The sequence below is a fragment of the Scyliorhinus torazame genome, chromosome 6 (assembly GCF_047496885.1).
Source record: "Scyliorhinus torazame isolate Kashiwa2021f chromosome 6, sScyTor2.1, whole genome shotgun sequence".
In the NCBI taxonomy this organism is placed as follows: Eukaryota; Metazoa; Chordata; class Chondrichthyes; order Carcharhiniformes; family Scyliorhinidae; genus Scyliorhinus; species Scyliorhinus torazame.
The window spans coordinates 217,247,577-217,267,092 of NC_092712.1; the positions used below are offsets into that span (position 1 = coordinate 217,247,577).

The 19,516-nt window shown below is 40.6% G+C and overlaps 3 protein-coding genes and 1 long non-coding RNA gene across 12 annotated transcripts in view; 3 read left to right on the forward strand and 1 right to left on the reverse strand.

Annotated features, from left to right (window-relative positions):
• LOC140425276 (homeobox protein Hox-A3) overlaps positions 1–3,684 on the forward strand; it is a 44,892-nt gene extending 41,208 nt beyond the window's left edge. For 7 of the 8 annotated variants that reach the window (XM_072509409.1, XM_072509405.1, XM_072509407.1 and 4 more), the window contains one exon: positions 1,314–3,259. In XM_072509409.1, coding sequence (XP_072365510.1) covers positions 1,314–2,086 — 773 coding nt within the window. In that variant the 3' untranslated portion in view covers positions 2,087–3,259. Of the gene's footprint in view, positions 1–1,313 lie in introns of all 8 variants that reach the window. The other variant, XM_072509408.1, reaches the window with a different exon arrangement.
• On the reverse strand, positions 3,253–12,444 carry LOC140425289 (uncharacterized). Of its 2 annotated transcripts, XR_011947807.1 has the most exons (4): positions 12,286–12,444; positions 5,953–9,141; positions 4,817–4,935; positions 3,253–3,414 (listed from the first exon to the last, which is right to left on the reverse strand). It is a non-coding gene; the product is annotated as an uncharacterized lncRNA (long non-coding RNA). The 2 variants fall into 2 exon arrangements; XR_011947808.1 differs by lacking the exon at positions 4,817–4,935.
• hoxa2b (homeobox A2b) lies at positions 6,754–8,784 on the forward strand. Its single transcript, XM_072509414.1, has 2 exons — positions 6,754–7,122; positions 7,635–8,784. Exons 1-2 carry the CDS (start codon positions 6,771–6,773, stop codon positions 8,372–8,374), a joined length of 1,092 nt encoding a protein of 363 aa, XP_072365515.1. The 5' UTR covers positions 6,754–6,770; the 3' UTR covers positions 8,375–8,784.
• A 266-nt stretch (positions 12,445–12,710) lies between the features above and the next one.
• On the forward strand, positions 12,711–14,240 carry hoxa1a (homeobox A1a). The gene is made up of 2 exons (XM_072509416.1): positions 12,711–13,332; positions 13,771–14,240. The coding sequence occupies exons 1-2, from the start codon at positions 12,711–12,713 to the stop codon at positions 14,115–14,117; spliced, it is 969 nt and encodes a 322-aa protein (XP_072365517.1). The 3' UTR covers positions 14,118–14,240.
• Positions 14,241–19,516: the final 5,276 nt, after the last annotated feature.

Sequence of the window (19,516 nt, forward strand, 5' to 3'; positions counted from 1 at the left end):
TATGCTGTACCACATTTTAAGTTTGAATAATCTTTGCATACATGATTGGACTTGCAATATCCATTGCTCATCTGCAAATATGTAATCACATGCACACACTCAACTGCAACTGATATAAACAAATTACAACAAGTGGTTACCAAATTTACAGACAAATGAACTGTTTGTGCTAGTCCTAATGATTTAATGATATTTAGATATCAGATTTGAATCTATGGGCTACAACTGTAAGTACACAAGCATACGTGTATTGAGACAGACATATATGTAAGGAGTTTCCATCAATTTTATATAAATAATACATTTTATGGAGATCAAATGGGAAATGGTAACGTGATTTCAAATCATGAAACAAAAGCAAAATGTTGCAGTGGTGAAAATTTGAAATGAAACCGAAAGTGCTCGAAATATTCAGCAGGCCTGACAGCATCTATGGAGAGAGAACTACAGCCCAATGTTTCAGATCGGTGCCCTTTCATCGGAAGGAGGAAAAATTGGAGATGGCTAGGTTTTAAGGAAGTTCCCCCCCCCCCCCCCCCCCCCCCTCCCCTCCACTTGCTTAAAACCATTTACATCCCTAACTTTTTCCAGTTCTGATGGAGGATGGTGTTAATTGTATTTTTCTCTCCAGATGCTTGCTGAGCGTTTCCATCATTTTTCAGTCTTTATTCCAGACTTATGATGAGGGGTCCTAATTAATCCTTACTGGTATTTAACATGGATTAAAGTGTCTCTAGTCAATGCTTTCTTAGCTGTCATCCCTTTGCTTTAAAATGATCGTTCTTATTGTGTTTGATGCTATTGTGGCATAAATAAATGAATGGGGAAGGGGGAGTGGCGGAAGGATTCTATCTAGTTGTTGATATTTGTACGTGAAGTGAGTCAGATAACCTGAAGTCGGTATTTATTTCGAAGTACTACCAAAGATTATGATTAGATATGTCTAGAAATTGGTAATTCAATGCCGTTGCTGTGCATTGTCTTTTGTTTTAAGCATGGGTCAAATTAATGCGTTGCTTTTGCATTACCAATTCAAAACCTAACACCTTGATTGGAATTGGTGATGGCTGATGCATGATTATATCATTAACACTAAGGGTGATAATTTGGAAAATAAGTAAAGATCTTGCGGGTTTTGAATGTGGAGACTGAGCCATTAAAATTTTAATAATGGGATTATACGTTGATGTAATTAATTGAAAATATATTAGAAGGTGTCATAAAGTTTATGATATGTAAATATATCACATATGCCGTATTTCCAACATGTATGGATTACTCGATGTGATCATTGATTTTGTTCTTCTTTACAGTAGAAAGTTCTGCTGGTGAGAAAAGTCCTCCGGGCCCAGCCTCCAAGAGGGCACGCACAGCATACACCAGTGCTCAGCTGGTGGAATTGGAGAAGGAATTTCACTTTAACCGCTACCTTTGCAGGCCCCGGAGGGTCGAAATGGCCAACCTCTTAAACCTCACTGAAAGACAGATTAAAATCTGGTTCCAAAATCGTAGAATGAAATACAAAAAGGATCAGAAAGCAAAAGGCATGCTAACTTCCTCTGGTGGACAGTCGCCCTGCAGAAGCCCCATTCCACCATCAGCTGCAGGAGGATATGTAAACTCGATGCATCCCTTGACAACCAGTGCTCCATACGACCCCCACTCGCCCACGTCCTTCAGCAAACCTCATCAAAACGCCTATGCTATTCCTACGTCTTACCCCGGTCCCCTCAACAGTTGCCCACCTCCACCGAAGAGGTATGCTGGGACGGCAGCTGTGACGCCTGAGTATGACACACACCCGCTTCAAGGCAATGGCGGCTATGGGACTCCTCATTTACAGGGTAGCCCAGTCTATGTTGGAGGAAACTTTGTGGACTCCATGCCGAGCTCTGGGCCTTCCCTTTTCAGTCTAACCCACCTCGGTCATCCTCCCTCTGGAAACATTGACTACAACAGCGCAGGGCCAATGACAAGCAACCATCACCATGGACCTTGTGACCCACATCCCACGTATACAGACCTTTCTTCGCACCATCCGTCTCAGGGAAGAATTCAGGAAGCACCCAAGCTGACCCATCTGTAATGGGCCAGTTAGCTCTTGATGGACTATCACTTTCTCATGCTTCAAGTCATGCTATCTATGATTACACTCCCTCTTTCCCCCTTGCCTTTTTTTTGTTTATTATCAACCCTTATAGTTTACATGTAATGTACCTATTGACAACCAATCATTGCTTGCATTGCTCTGTCTCTGATTAGTGATTGTTCTTTTCATGGACTCCAGCCTTAACATTCAATAGTAGAAGTGAAGTACTAAGGCTTACAGAACTTTGCATATATAATCTTCTACTCTATGGAACAGGGTATATGAACAAATTTTCTAAAAAAATATACTTAAACGTGAATTTGTTTGTGCTTTAACTTTCCTTGCGAGGAACAGTAAAATGGTTTATATTGCACTTCTTTACATTGAATGGTTAAACAAGATCAAAGTGCTTGTACAGGGCCTCCCTGGGCAAATAAGGGTTCTTGTCCATCTTTCAGTATGTGTGTATGCTGGTGAACATTCAAATTTATTTATTTGCTCTTGCAAAGGAGAATATTCTAAGTGTTTTAAATATTATTTATCCCCATTGTCGCATATTTATAAAGAGAACTGTACATTGACTATTTACTTGGTTCTGTTCAGCCTTGTGTTTTAAGTCATGGTAAATATATGTTTTTTTTAAATTCCTGTAAAATACACAGAAAAGTAGTTTTCTGTTAGTAATGTATTCATGAAAAACGCAATTTGGTCAATTGTGGGAATAACGCCAAGAAAAGGGACTTAGTCTGTAACTGTAGTATTCTTAAAATGGAACACAAAATTGCCACCGTTTTGTTTTAGATATGCATTCCATGCTGCAAATGAGATATGCGCTGGACAGCGAGTTCAGACCAATAAATTTTTTTGTCAGCAATACTGTGTTGCTTGTAATGTTACTTTCGATGAATCATATAGATTGTTTTGCTTCTAAAATATTTGCGAAAATGTGAACTCGTTCAGTAATGCACAGTAAAACATTCAGCTCAGTAGTCAGATTTCCTTTGTGTTGTGTGACTACAACCAAGTGTTTCAACCCCCACACTGTAACATCATCCATTATCATGTGGCTTGCATCTGTCTCCAATGCTGCATTTGCTGAGGCCGAGAAGAAAAGGGCTCAGATTCTCCCCCACGCAAGAAATGAAAGGATTTACAAGAAGACGTTACTAGCTTCAATTTTTAATCATTAATAATGTTTTGTTTGATCAAGATGCATATAATGTACACATAAAAGATACAGACATTGCAATGGATAAACAAGATTTCTCCAGTCAGGAAATATTACTGTTTGCCGCCATTTCTCCATCCGTTTTCCAAACAAAATCCTGTACAGGCAGAGAGGGAAGAGGAAAATGCGTCAGGATTTAGAAATGTTTGATGTTACTCATTTCAAGTTAATATCTGATTAAGAAATAAGATTGGACAATTTAATATTCTAACTGTTGAAGATACAGTGTCTAGATATACCACGACTCTTAAAAAAAATAAAGGCAATTTCGGCTGAATTTTCTAAAATGCAACATCAATCATTGAGCAAGCTTGTTTCGATGCCGGTGTTTTATTTAATACTTACCGCTTAACGTTTAACTATTTAAAATAAAGCACGAAAGAACCTTATTTTTAAAATTGTTGTCAGTATGTCCTTTATTTATTCTAAAATGTCCCAGTCTATTCATATAAAGTGAACGCCGCCACATTTGCTTTCACAAATTAACAGTCCTGTTTGAAGTATAAAATACGATGTGTAACATATTCACCAATTTAGCATTTATAAATAATCCTTTTTGGTTCAAATGAGCAGATCCCTTTCAATCTGAAGTTCCGGTGCCTATTTCCCGCATCAACGAATAAAACCCAGAAGTGAACTGAGTGTGATGGTGTATCATTTAATTCGTAAAATCGTTGCTCAAAAATTCCCCTTATCTTGATTATTGATTTCAAAAATAATATTTTGAGACAAGATGGCATAGGCGGTAATTAATGCATCCTTTAAAAATCAAATATATATATCTACAGTTTTGGATAATCCATTTCTGCATTGCAAGTGGGATCTATAGTCTTCTGAAATTGTGAACCAACAGGAAGAAGAAAACTTACACTTAGTGCTCAATTTTAAAAATTAAATTAATTTCCATGTGGCAGAGCCTGCGCGCCGAGGAAGGAGACGCCATGTTGTCGGCATACTCGCTGTCAGTGTTTCCCTGAGGACATGCTGTCTAATTTATCTTCCTATCCAAAATACATAAGAGACTTTCTTTATGCAGCTAGCAATGTTTTAAAAGTGATACAATTAAAGTGCATATTGACGAACTGAAGGATGCTACCTAAGCAGAACATAGACTACATCACACTAATCAAATACCATAAAGGTTTTTACACATGGCAGATTGAACGAAATTATTTTGTAAGGTGATATAGTCCGGTCAACTTTCTTTCTGTACAGTGCACGCAAATAAAGCCCCTTTAACGAGAGAACGCTTTAAGAAGTCTGGTTTAGCCGTGATCCGAAATGTTACACACTGATATATTCCAAGTTTACCATATTTTCAAAGATTAACTTGCAACGAAAGATCTCACAAAAGTGTGATATTTACTCAATATTTATGACTATCCTTAACTGAGATATCGAAATGCCGTTTCTAATTTCGAATCAGCTTAAAATCTTTGCCCTCAAAAGCAACATAAATCCACGGAATTCCGCTCAGAACACAAGAAGGATTTACTCACAAAATGATAACAATCTAACTACGGTTTCTGATGCACAAATACACCCCAGAACATGTTGTCTCCGAGCCGTATAGGTTGCAGAATTGAAATGTTCACAGCCAGATGGGTGACTCTTTTTCCTAAATATTCCAAGCAGCAAAGGTATTAATAAAAGTCCACATCGTTTATAGCTTAAAATACATTCTTTTCTGTTTCATCCCGTTTTGTGTTGCTAACAGACTGAACCCAGTGTGACATGTTTTCGCCCACATGCCCATGCAGCAGAAAGGCTGTGAAAGCCTCCGCAAGCGAACACCTACACACATTTCACATACAAAAGCTCCATTTGATTGCAAAAGGTCGCCCCATTTGTAGCTTAATGTGGAAACCTACAATTCAAACTTAACTGGGAGACAGATAGTCTAAATGATTAAATGTTGGTCTAATATCGTCTATGCACTCACCCCATGCGGCGTTCTAGCTCAGTAGAATATGCTATGGCGAAAAACTAAAATATTTTCGGTAACTATTTAAAGTACCAAGCAGAATTCTCAAACTCTTGCTGATGGTATTCGACATTGCAGAGAGAAGCTTTAAATGTGTTCTTGGGGGCCAGAAGCTGTCAGACCTTTTGCCGAACAAGATTGATAGGACACATACTTCCTTACAGCTTTGTTTGCGGTATAAGCAAAACGGAGGCCTACAAAACCACTACTATTTCCATCTTACCCAGTTCAACACAATCCCAGCACTTTACAATCCCTTGATGATGAAGAATCCCTTCCTAAGTACGAATATATTTAGTAAATACTGCGGGGTCATAACGAATGTAAGTGCATCTTAGGTTTGATGTAACCAACTCTCCCCCCCCCCCAACCCTGCCAATTCACCATTTAGATAGAAGTACTATTATTTATTTGTAATGAATTTGAAATTAACGTTTGTGAAAGCAAACGCACATCTTCAACCATGCCACGTAAATCCTCGTTTTGTTAAAACTGTTTCGTTTTATGCTCACTGCATATGTAAATGTGTATATATTTACATGTTTGCGTGTGTTTGTGCGTGTGCGTACATGTGTTTTAAACGCAGTAATCTATTATCACCCGCAGTCTTCAGATGTTGCAAATTTCACAAAACACAAGAGAATACAATACCTTCAGTCACACGCCTTTTACGTTTTTCGTTGATAATAAACAAACGACTATAAAAATAATAAAATGTAGCATCCAAAATCACCGCCATATTCGACCTCCTGCTTGAATTATTGCCTTCATACAGCACCATAATCAAAGAATGTCCGGTACTGTACAAATATAATAATAGGGGGGAACCGAACTCCCAACGAATACATGAAGGAAATGGCTGTAGCTTCGTCTGTGTAACTTCTTATGTGGCTGGGTGCTGGGGTCCAGTGTCAAAACTTTGAAGATTAATGGATTACTTTGTTAATGACTCTAGGCGTCAGATTTAGGTGCAAGATGATTTGTGAGGTGAAAGTCGTCTTGGTGACAGTCGGTAACACACAGAGAAAGAGGAGCCAGCAAGTGTGCAGGAGACAAGAGAAGGAGAAAGAAAGAAAGAGGCAAGGCTGAATGAACTGAATCCCACTAGCTTCAAAATAAAACAAATCTTTTTCACATTTATTATGGGAAGGTGGATCAAAAAGTGGAAATCAAAACACTGCTGGCCTTGAATGAGGCGTTTCTCTCCGACTTTTTGGATCAATCACATAGACAGTGCCTTCTTTTGATTAAACCCCAAATTGTCATTGGGCAGACGCAATCATGTGACAGCGAATTCGGTCCAATTTCAACCTTGTCTCCATGAATTCAATAGTTTAATAGTAGCACGGTCCCCATACGGCTGTAATCAGTGAATTAGAAAAAAAAAACCAGCAGCGATATTTTTTTTTTACGGGCCAAAAAAATAACTAACATCTAAACTTTCTCCCCTACGTTCTGTGGAGACGGCAATGAATTACGAATTTGAACGAGAAATTGGTTTTATCAATAGTCAGCCGTCGCTTGCTGAGTGCCTGACATCTTTTCCCCCTGTCGGTGATACATTTCAAAGTTCATCAATCAAGAACTCGACGCTTTCACACTCGACAGTGATTCCTCCTCCTTTTGAGCATACCATCCCCAGCCTGAATCCCAGCAGTCACCCTCGCCAAAGCCGGCCAAAACAGAGCCCAAATGGCTCAAGCCCTTTACCAGCCGCGACTCTACCTCCGGAATACCCCTGGATGAAAGAGAAAAAAAACTCCAAGAAGAATCACCTGCCTGCTTCTTCTGGACCCGCAGCATCCTGCCTGTCCCAGAAAGGTCAGCTCAAAGACGTTTCGCTTCTAATGATTGTCTTAACTTAAGTCTCGCTTATTTGCATGAATTGTTTAATCAGCTTTATTTTGGTTTGCTAGTTAATAATTAAGAGAACGCAGCACTTTTGGCCAACTTATTTCATGGAGGATGATTTATTTGCCGAGCTAGTCAGTAAATGACCTTCTGTGCTCTCCCCATCCTAGAGTTTTGATATTTGACAGTAATGAAGAGTGATAGATGAGTGCACGTTCATGGTAAAGCAGCTGATGCAGAGATCACCAAATGTGGAAAGGCTGTTGTAAACTTTACTGCAAGACCGGGCTTTGGTGCACGTGTATGCCACAATATCTTTAATATTTTACCAAGAGTAGACGCCACAGCCGCAGACATTGAAACAATAGGTTTACTGCATTCAGGCGGCCATTTTGTTGCAGTGGGTAGTCTATATTTTTATATATTGGTTCAAGTGACTGCAAACTCTTTTATTGTTGCTTTCCACTCCTATTTATTTGTAGAAACTCACGAAATTCCGGATAATACAGGTGGGGGATCGCGGAGGTTAAGGACAGCTTATACAAACACACAGCTTTTGGAGCTGGAGAAAGAATTTCACTTCAACAAGTATCTGTGTCGACCCAGGCGGGTGGAGATTGCAGCTTTGCTTGATTTGACTGAAAGACAAGTGAAAGTATGGTTTCAAAACAGACGAATGAAACACAAAAGACAGACTCAGTGCAAAGAAAACCAAAACGGCGATGGCAAACTTAAGAATTTGGAGGATAGTGGGCAGCCTGAGGATGATGAAGAGAAGTCACTCTTTGAGCAAGGCATCAATAATGTTACAAGCGCTCTGTTGGACAGGGAAGGCTATAGTTATCAAACCAACGCACTGACTCAACAGCAGGCGCAGAATTTACACAATGGAGAATCCCAAAGTTTCCCAGTTTCGCCTTTGCCCAGCAATGAGAAAAATCTAAAACATTTTCATCAGCAGTCACCCACTGTTCAAAACTGCCTGTCAACAATGGCCCAGAACTGTGCAGCTGGCTTGAACAATAACAGTCCAGAGGCCCTTGATGTCCCTTCTTTACAGGATTTTAACGTATTTTCCACAGAATCCTGCTTGCAGCTTTCAGATGGAGTATCGCCCAGTTTGCCAGGGTCCCTCGACAGCCCTGTGGATCTTTCTGCTGACAGTTTTGACTTTTTTACGGATACTTTAACCACAATCGATTTGCAGCATTTGAACTACTAACTGAAAAGTCGGTGTGAGCTGAATATGCCTTCATTTAAATTCGTTTTCTTTCCCTTCAGTTCATTTCAAAATGGTCAGTATTTTTGTTTCTCTTTTGATTCACTTGAATGTGTTCGAGGGCCATCTCTCATTGCAAAAGTCAGTTATTGTTTTTGGACTAATGCCCCGTGTTTCACGACCCCGCCATCCAGCAGTATGTGGGCTCCCCCCATTAAAACTATAGGAATCGTCCGATCTCTACTTTTACTTTTGTATTATTTTAAGGTACATTGTCAGAACTAATTTGATAGAGCAAAATATTATACGCTACAGGTCGCCATCCTGAAGCATTTTCTCTCTCAGGACTATTTTCACTGAATAAATACCTTTCATTTTCTGACATAAATGCATTAATAAAATTGAGCAATCTGGTCAGTGTCATTCTTTACTTTTTTCATAACAGTATTTATTGAAGACGACGAAGAAGAATTAAACAATCTGGGATCTTTATTGTCTGACTCCAGAGAAACAACAATAAAACTGGGGCTTCAAACTTTGACCAAAACTGTTGATGGCAGAGAGCCAGGCAGTAGGGAAATGTATTAATATTGCCTTTATTAAATTAAATTGCACAAAATATGTGGCGCTACGTTTTAATATTAACATTTTCGTATAACAAACCGAACGAAGGCAAATAAGAATTGTTATATGTAGGCACTAATAATATTTCGTCGAAAAATCTTCTTAAGTTCACACCCCACGGATACATCTGCCACCTCTCAGAGAATCTAGGAAAGAAGGGGACACGTTTAGGGGTATTCACGTCCATGTGTATTTGTTATTAAATAAACCTGTCTATCTATTGATGCCAGTTTCTAATATATAACGCGGATTCCTCCACTGCTTATCTGTTTTGTTGCCAGCCATCATCTGCAATTTAGATTGCCATGTGTTTTACTGCATCAAGCACGATTAAAACCGGCCTTAAAAAAATCAACTGGTTGTAAAGACCTCCGGCATTGCCAAGAAGTTTATTATTTTACTCATAAATCGTACATTAGAGATTTAATATCGAAAACCGATTTGATTCAAGTCAAGTCAGCAACTTTTTAAAAAAGAAGTTCTGAGAGAGCGCCTGACGCGGCGCTTTAAAGAAAACATCCATTCAGAACAACTGTTTCATCTTTTACAATCTTCTTCTTTGAAAAAGTCTTAAAAAAACATGATCTTAAATCTCTGTGCACGTTTTATAAAAGGCAAGGCATGTTCTGTTTATTTTAGCATTTGCATTTTGGGTAAATGAAAGAGCAGCTGTAGGAATGCATTTTTATTGTGCACCAGGATCTTTTTTTGTTTTAATCCTCCTGTAACATCCTCCCTGTCCCCTCCCTGAAGAACTTGTTGTGTTTCCATTCGACAGAAACTTTCAGTATTAGCCGCGGTGCACTGTGTGTGTTTGTGTTGCCATTCGAAAGCACGTTGCCCTTTTGCGTAAGCAGTGACAGGAACGGCTCTGGAGGTAATTCTTCCCAAACTCATAAATCAAAGCTCTTTTATGAATGAGAATGTCATCAAATGGATCAATCGCAGCAGTACATAACAAAAAAAAACATCTTACGTATTTGCCTGGACCGGGGAACCCCTGTCAGTTTCTAACATGTAGGCGTTGAGTCGTAATTCATTTTCACTGTTTCTTATGGAAGGGCACGGCTCTTTCTACTGCCTGCTGCTGGCACTCACTCCGAATTTACACCCACTATATAAGGATTTACAACGATGTTACTGCTGGCCTGGAGTTCCAATTGTTTCATCATTAAGCAGGGAAATAATGGAAAAGACTTTTACTGCACACTGTGTTACTGGCTTTGTGTGATGGCGTTTTTATCACTTTGTTTATCAGCCTGCTACTGTATTCTGTGTATGGGGAAGGCGATATTTCCTTATTAAAAACAAACCGCACGGGCAGATAGTGACACATTGTCGATAACTTGTCGCTATTAAACAAGTCTTTACACGACATAATAGGCAGCTTACGAGAAAAAGGTGTCCTTAGCCCCAAAGCATAATGAGAGAAGCTGCTCCTCAGAGCCACAAGCTTGCAGGCCCCAGTCGATGGCGAGGGCGATCACCCTAAAACACTAATAGCCATTCAGGGTGCGGGGAGTGGGGGTGGGGACGGACCAAATATTTGGGACAGCTGCCTCAATAAAAAAAACCTTCCTGCTCAGGGAAAGGGTGGGGGGGGGGGGGGTATTTTTTTTACAGGCTGCAAACTGAAAACGATAGAAGACGTGATTATGTTTTGTGTTTGAAACGATTGAATTCTTCAGTAGGCAGTTCCACCTCGAGTGAATGTTCAGAGGGAGTAAATAAAGATGGCCGAACTGATTGTTACAGTAAAGCTGCCCATTTGTTCCAACTCACCAGCAAACAGCAGAGAAAACAGCAAAGTATGATTTCTATTTGCAGCCTTATATATGTCGAAGAATCAATTTTCATGGTTATATCGCTAAAATTACCATTGTGAACAGAAAGGAGGATTTTTAAAATTATAATCCGCAAAAATGTTTCCTGTTTTTTTCCTTAGATCATGCAGTTCAATTCTGTCTTCATTTTGCCTTCTTAAGGACAATAGATAAGTCGATCATTGCTCACTTGGAATTAAAACTGTAGCTTTACTGAACTTCAGTGCATTGCTCAGTAGAATCTTCATATTTTTCACACCGATAGAATTCCCATCGGTCTGAAATATACACTGGAAAATTCTTCCTGAGACATTTTCTATGAGGCAATGTTTTGTTGCTAATTTCATTACTACAGTGTGGTGATTGGTGAGGAATCGCTCAGGAATATTTCACAGATCTTAATCGGACATTTGCTTTCATTAGAAATTGTCAAATCTCACAAAAGACTAAATCTACGCCGAAATAAACTCCATGTTCCACGCGAGACGGCCAGTCCACAATGCTTTCTTACAGGAGGGCTAGAATCCACCGTTTGTCATAATTAACTAATCCGAGTAAATTACTGTATCCAACCCTGATCCACGTCACTCTCTAATGTGCAAAAGATTGATCTCAAATCACCAGCAGCCCTGGACTGCTCTAAGAGGGCTCTACAGGAAGCTGACAGATGGGCGGCAGCGCCTTCCAATCGACCACGTTTGGTTACATTATGTCCCAGCCAAGGGGAGTTATTATTCATATCTGTGTGGAAAAAAAACCTCTGATTCCCGCTGCAAGCAGAATAAATAGGCAGACAGCCAATATAATATAGAAGACTCTTTGGCTGCCTGTAGCCCTATAGTGAGGGGATGCTCCCGCCAGCCTGTGTTCGATTGAAGAGGCGGCTCATTTCCATGCCAATAGCGAGAAACCTGAGGACAGGCAAAGGCCAGGCCTTGATAGGCTGTTGCGTGCTTCCTTGTGACAGTCTTGCACAGTGAAGGCATGGCGCCTCCTTTTATAAGCGCGCACCACATCACATTCTGCTTAAATACAAATCTTCGCATCAGAAACCCCTTAGTTCAATCAATCATCTCGCCCTTTTGTTTTGAGGGTCGTCTTTCGAGCGAGGTTGCACTGATTGGAGTATAATCAGTTTATAACACGCACAAGCTATCTCCGTCCTGAACAAAATCTACTGTGCACCAGTTACCTGCATTGTCTTTCAGTAAAGTGCACAGTGGCCTCATACACAACAAATTCGCATAGCTTCTCCCGGCCTAAGTATCATCTAAGCATGGGAGGGGGTGGGAGGGGGGGGGGGGGGGTAGAGAGAGAGAGAGAGACGACACATACACACGCACACAGTGCTACAGCAGAGACACTACAGAGGAACATGGATTCCCTTTTCACGGTGGAGTAAGGCCATTCCTAGAACTCTTTTCAAGGTTCCGGCTGTTAGGCATTTCATGCAGCGGCTGCTCTTACCTGAGCGAGAAGCTGCTGCTGTGCGGAAGCAGACGGGATATTCTCCCAATTGTGGCCGCGCGAGCCGCGGTTACTCTCGCGCCTTTGCAGATCCGAAAGAGGAGCAGTGCGTGCATCTAGGACACATTCCTGCGGCATTCTGCCGGGCATGCTTTGAAGTATAATGCACTTGTGGGCGAATAATGCGCGTAACCTTGATGGAAGAGCGTTTGTAATTTAAATGCCACTAAAACAGTCATCGATCACCAGCAAAAGCATGCAAACTTCGCAGGCAAGCCCGCGATTGGACGGGTCTGGTCACGTGGCGACACTTCACTGTATATTGATATCATTTTCTTTCAGCCCCATTGAGGAAGTGGGCAAGTTGGCACGGTCCATCCAGGTTGGTGGACTGTCACTTTATATGCTGGTTACCCCAGTGACAGATGGACAATGCAAGGATGAACTCCTTTCTAGACTATTCCATCATTAACGGAGAAAGTGGGACCTGCTCTTCCAGAAGTTACCATGTAGATCCAGGAATTACAACTTATCAGTCTTGTGCCGTTAATAATAATAACTGCAGCGCTGATGACCGCTATATCGTGAGCAGAAGTGTCCAAATAGGCGCTCCTCCTCCTCCTCCTCATCACCATGCTAGCTATACACATCACAACAACCTGGGCATCTCCTACAGTGCCCACCCCAATTGTGGGGCAGGATACCCAGCCCAGAGCTTTAACACAGGCTACAGTCATTACTCATTGAATCAAGAGACGGATGGCAGCGGAGGCTACCCACAGTGTGCTCCTGCCGTCTACCCTGGAAACATTGCCTCAGCTATCAGCCCTCATAACCACAGCTATGGCGGAATGGTGGGACCAGGCCATTATGCCCACCACCCTTACGGGCAAGATCAGCAGAGTTTAGCCCTCGCTGCGGGTTGTCACCCTCTGTCACCCGTCCATGGCAGTCACCAGGAAGCCTGCTGCTCCCCGTCTGCTGAGACCCCTTCCCCAGCACAGACCTTTGACTGGATGAAAGTGAAGAGGAATCCTCCAAAGACAGGTAAATTCTGTTTTCCAGGTAAATTCCTTTCTACAGGTAACTAACTGTAAGGTCTAAAACCGGTAGTAGCAAGTGCGTTGGGAAAAGTGGTTATAAAGCATGGCAGAGTCCAGGTAAAATAAATCTTAATCTGTTGCCTGTTGTTCAAGATGATTTGATGGCCTCACCTTTCGTCTATATTGTCCTTTGATCTATCCTTTCCTTCCAGTCTTATCAGCACGATGTGAAGCATAATTTAAACATCAGCTCGCTGGTGGCATGTAACAGTTGTAGAGTAATCCTTTTAGGCTTTTCTGACACGCCATTTCTAAACTACTGAAACGGTAATGATTGATTATCAATGCAGTGAAACTAGCCCAGCAGTCACAAGCAGTTGTCGCATTCTATCCTTTAGATCCTCTTCCACTTACCTGCGTTTTTTGTTTCCCCCCGATTTAGGAAAGGCTGGGGAGTTTGGTTTTGCCGGCCAGCCAAATACGGTGAGAACCAACTTCACCACCAAACAACTGACGGAGCTGGAGAAGGAGTTCCACTTCAACAAGTACTTGACCCGGGCCAGGCGAGTGGAGATTTCTGCTGCTCTTCAGCTCAACGAAACGCAGGTAAAAATCTGGTTCCAGAACCGGCGGATGAAGCAGAAGAAGCGGGAAAAGGAGGGTCTTACTTCAATTTCCCCGGCCACACCTGGGAGTGAAGCGGCCATGGAAGACACCTCAGATAAATCTACCTCATCGACTCCCTCCCCATCGTCACCTACCTCAGAAACTACACACAGTTCAGGATGAGACATTTCCAAAACAATCCCAGAGTGGGAAGGATTTCATTTGCGAGTCGTTTGAAGTTAGAAGGGAAAAGTGTAATGCGATTTAAAAAACCCGGGAAACAAACCAAAAGAAACGTATTTTGTTTGGGGGGGGGGGGCGGTGGGGTGGGGTGGGGTAGGGGTAGTCGGAGAAAAAAGATCTGGCAATCTCTAAGCGAAGCAGAGATGCACTATTATAGAAGTGTTTACACTAAGAACCAACTATTGTAGAATATTATTGTCCTATATTAATTTAATGTGTTGCATATATATTGTAAGCTGCGCTGGTTGTATATATTTGGTCAAGAGTTTTATCTTTTTAACGAGTATTTTCTAATAAATAATAATACTGAAAGTCAGGGTCAAGCGACCATTATATGATATAGATGTAGAATTTTTATAAGCAAAATATGATCAATGAATGGAAGTGTAAGTGAGAGTCTCTTGTACTTGCAGAAAGGTAAGCTGAGCAGACAGGGGAGCTCTCCTTAAACTGTGGAAGGTTGTATGTACAGGAATTATCGGATACCTCTTTGCACTGGGCTATGTCAAATTCGAACGATATGAAATGTGTATCCCCCCTCCCAAAAGTACGTGGTTTGTCTTAAGACCAGCAGTAGTACCTTGTTAAAATACCTCAAAATGATCACGTTTACTCCGATATCTGTTGGACTTGATGTCATGAGCTACCTGTTAATGTAATTTATAGCCAAACGATTGTTTTCCTTGTGGTTTTTGTCTGAAATGTTGCATGGTGCAATGCTGTCAGTGTGTACCTACCCATTACTGAGTTTTATCAGTTCTACTGTGTGACTAGATGTAATGTACAATCAGCACGTGATTTGAATCAGTTCTGAGATTTTCTGTGGCGGAAATCCAGAACAGAATTTACGGGTCTAAATAATAAATTCTATTAAAATGCTGCGCTTCTCTATGATCATCAAGTGTGTGGCCCTCTCTCTTCCCTCGCTATTATCTTGCAGACTCACAGTGTTTTACACTTGTTTTCCCTTCAGAACCTTTTACATCATACACACTAAAACTAATTTCAGAGTTTTATCGATAAGGCAGGAAGATAGAGCGAAGATCACCCGGCTTCAGTGAGGTTAATGCTGGCTGCTTCAAGCAAGTTGAATAAAAAGGCAAATGGGGCAAGTTTCCTGCTCATAGCAAAGGCCCGCGGGTCTTTAAAGAAGTCTTTAAAGAAATGTTAAATGCTGCACATAGTAGATCTAAACACTGACCTTTTCACCTTGAATGGCTTATTTGCATATACGTAAACAAAGCGGCTCTCCCAACGAGAGTCATTGTCATCAACGAGCGTTGCTTCAGATTTAGCAACAAATCATTTACTGATTCTACATAAATATAGTCGGGTTAAGCGGAATATAAAATAACGAAAAAAATGTGCAGGATTATCAAATCAACATTCTGAACTAAGCTAATCTCCTCATATCGCATTGAGTTAGCAAACCGCTGACGCCGCGTGACCAGAATGTCACTGGCATTTACTTCAGAATCAACATGATTAGATGCAGTTTGGTGTCAATAGCAAAAGTCGATGGTGTTTTAGGGCACGGCGGCCATATCAAGGGAGACGTCTGCTATAGAGCTGTCTGCCTTTGGAAGATGGTAGTCGATGCAAAAGAACTTCAAAGAAACCTCTAACTTCTGTCTTATTTGATACTCAGCGTTTCCAGTATCACTTTCTGTTTACCAAAGGAAACTGGGCAAAGTCAAAACTCGGAAACAGCTGAGCAATATATTTTCTACACACGCGTCTGATTCTTTCCTAACTATTGGAGTGGATGTTCAGTTCGCCATCCACTCTCTTAATTGCAATACATTAAGGACACCTAGAGTTTAAAATATGAAAAGAAATGGTAAGACAACTTCAGATAAAAGGCAACAAGAAACATTAGCATTTATACCGTGCCTTTCACCACGGAGGCCCCACTGAAGTATTTTTTAGGTGTAACTTAGAAACTGAAATGGATCTAAATCTCTGGAAATAGAAATCTCGAAGTAGAACATTTTAGATTTTCTGCAGGAGTTAATTCCTAGAAGTTCAATTGGAGTTGTCAGGGGCCTCGAAACAAACTGTTACAGAGCGTTTGTGTCAGATATTATTGAATCTCGAGGTCTCCGCTATTACATAGGATATAATGCCTCACCATTTGTTGCTGGCGTTTCGGTGTAAACTCCAATCGCCCTGGAATCCATTTGCTTTCTCACTCTGCACATCACAGTCCTCGCTACTATAAACATTCAACGCCACTCTGTAGAAAAAGGAAAACAGTTTCTCGCTCCCCTTTTCGGATTTCATCAATTCATGTACCGCTCAGTTCACATTTATTGAATTTAATTGCAGATACAACGCGTTATAAATGATCGCCCTCGCGTTTTATACAACAAAACAACATCATATCTTGGAAGGTGAAAGGTTTTTTTAAAATGTATCAAAGGAGAAATGTGGCCATAAGCTCAATTATGATTTACTGGCAACACAAGACCAGATCTTAACTACACTTTCAAATTGAGATGGAATTTATTCTCAGGAAGAATCGTAGTGACAATCGAAACTCGCCGTAATATCCTGTGTAAAACTGGTTCAATTATCTAATACTTAACACTGAATTTGATGTGTTTGATTTTGTTTGGGCTTCTTCTGACCCCACCGCCCACCCCCTGTACGAGCCAGTTGACAATCCATTACCTCTGGGAAACATGTTCTTTATTTGATCTATCATGAGCACGGTTGTCTTTTTCGGAGCTGATTTTTTAAAAACCCAGCGATTTAGCAGGAATTGCTCACCATAAAGTGAGAGATCGCTCGCAACGTTCATTCCATTCGAGCGATCACCCTCTTGGATTTACCTCTTCCAATGTGGAAACTCTGCATTTTCCTCCAGGGCAATCAGACTAAAGCTGATCAATATTTACTCAGCGTGAAAGGCTGACTGGAAACTCCACAGCTAAGAAACAGTCCCACTCTGCCTGCCCAGCCTTCTTTAATTTCCAGTTCACCCAAAGTTCAAGCCGAAATTAATTCAGTGTTGGGGTCATTTCCAAATGAGTCCTCCCGCTTTCGCTCGAGGTGAGCCCAATTGCAAACTCCAGACAATTTCCTTACACCAGCCACATCGTGTAAGCAAAGGACGCATAATTACAAAAAAACCCTCTCAAAATCTACACCAAAATGCAGGGTATTAAGCAAATTGTTATCCTTGTTTGAGGTCAAAGTTCATTCTATCACTGAATAAATGAATATTTAATTATACTTTATTGTCCCATTGTAATGACAGGTCACGTTCCGAGTAATCTTCTCTATAAACATTGACGTCCTAATCGATACTGGGTTTAGTTTTATGACAGAACGGAGTCAGAAATGGTCAGCCACTATTGCAGCACTAAACGAGACTTGTGTCCGTTGATATTGTTTTAATATAACGATTTACTTCGTTGAAAGATGGCAAATCGCGTTGCAATCCAGGGCTATTTAGTATTCATAAAGCTTCCCGCAACAACCTACAATGAAACCCTAATAGATTGCTAAAAGTAAAATTGTCAGAAACGTTTACATATCTTACTGGGACCAATTTCCCCAGCCTATAGGTTTCCGAATGTTTAGTGTCGGTCCATTTTTCGCGGTTACTAAAATTCTGAAATATTTGCCAGAATTTTCCGTACTTGCAACGCGCGGAGCAGCGATGAGACTCAGCATGAGGTATACATATTACTGTATTCGTTTCTGTAATGGGGTGAACAATATTCAAAGCCGCTATGAAGGCAAGACCTGATGAGCTTTGCAATCTGAATATCAGCTCATATTGAATCGATCTCAAGTAAAAGTAAACTACAGTGAACTAGTCAATGTTTCCTGAAGGCGATACAATCATGCTGCAAAGGCCAGTGAACGACCTCTATCTAAAATAATCAAATCATCAATCGCCGCTGCAATTACACTAGCTGAGGCATTTTGACGGGATGAAGAAAAGTTTAAAGTGAATTGCATACAAAATACAACGGAGGAGGCATTTATGAAATTGAATGGGGGGGGGATACATTTCACTTACTAATAATACATATGGTTGTGGACAAAATATATATGTCAAAAGAGCCTCATCTGGAAACAGTCAATATAGATTGAAACTGAACACGGGGCACAGACCAATCAAGATTTGGGTTATTAAAGCACTGTTACATTGTTTACAGAAAACAGTTGTTTTTCTTTTTTCCAATAACACAAAGTTCACAAACTAATTTAAGTTTATATTTAAACAGTTTCAAAAGTGAGCTCTCACATGTTCTTGGGACCAGGACATTAACAAAGTTCTGATACACTTCTCAGGAAGAGACTCCCAACTGTCTCCGCGGATTGTCTGGAATAAGGCAAAAGGAATACGGAAATTTTTGTGGTGGGCCTCGTTTCAAACGGTTTCAATCATTATCAACTTCAGGTTGACATTGTTTGATTCACTTAGGCAGTCGCTGCCTTTGCCCAGAACCTGTTGTAAAAACAATGAGCGCGCCTTGCTTTTACACGTTCACTGTAATGACACGCATGAACTATGCAGTAAGTACAGTATTATTCTACACCAAAAGACAGCAATTTGTTTCGAAATAATTAACTGAGTCTATTCACAGGACAATCCCAGTTTTGACCTTTTGATAGTTTTGCCCATAAGGTTAAACAAACGTACTTCAGGTTTGTAAGGGCCAATTCATCATTTTAAGAGGCCATGAAGATAGCAATGTCAGAGTTGCTCTCTCTAGCGTGATATCTAATATTTTGCATTGGGAAACACCAGTCGAGTTTAACATGTGCATTGAAAATAATCATGAGTATCCAGATACAGAAATTTTGAGAAGCCGAAGCACATTACAAATTATCACCCATTCATATTCAGTCTCTCTTGTCGGCACACATTACTTATCAAAAGTAGAAATATTCAAACAAACTCTACGATCACTTGTATCCAACACCTTGCCAAATATTCACATTGACGAAGATGACATGTTTGCAGTGCGGCTGAACTTTTCCCATTTACTCATTGAAGATGTGCAATTTATTCTATGATTTCTTTAATGTCGGTGAGCATGGTTTTATAGATACTTACATACGGCCACCGGCTCGAACTTTCTCTTGTCCTGTAACATTAATGTAAAATTTCCAAATCCAATATTATTGACCGTTAGTTTAAACATAATTTTCGCAGTTAATACCAGGAAGTAAGGGGAAGGGAAATCAATATCAGCCAGAATGGCAAATCATATGCACAGTATTCAGCGATATTTCACACAACCACACAGTTCACACGCACGCCCTGCCATTTACTGACATAAAATCACATCTTCAAAAACATTCGCTGCAAAATGAAG

Coding starts and splice junctions, on each gene's coding strand:
- hoxa1a (XM_072509416.1), top strand. CDS start 12,711: ATGGACAATGCAAGGATGAACTCCTTTCTAGACTATTCCATCATTAAC. Junction 13,333..13,770: donor GAGGAATCCTCCAAAGACAG/GTAAATTCTGTT, acceptor CCCCCGATTTAG/GAAAGGCTGGGGAGTTTGGT.
- hoxa2b (XM_072509414.1), top strand. CDS start 6,771: ATGAATTACGAATTTGAACGAGAAATTGGTTTTATCAATAGTCAGCCG. Junction 7,123..7,634: donor ATCCTGCCTGTCCCAGAAAG/GTCAGCTCAAAG, acceptor ATTTATTTGTAG/AAACTCACGAAATTCCGGAT.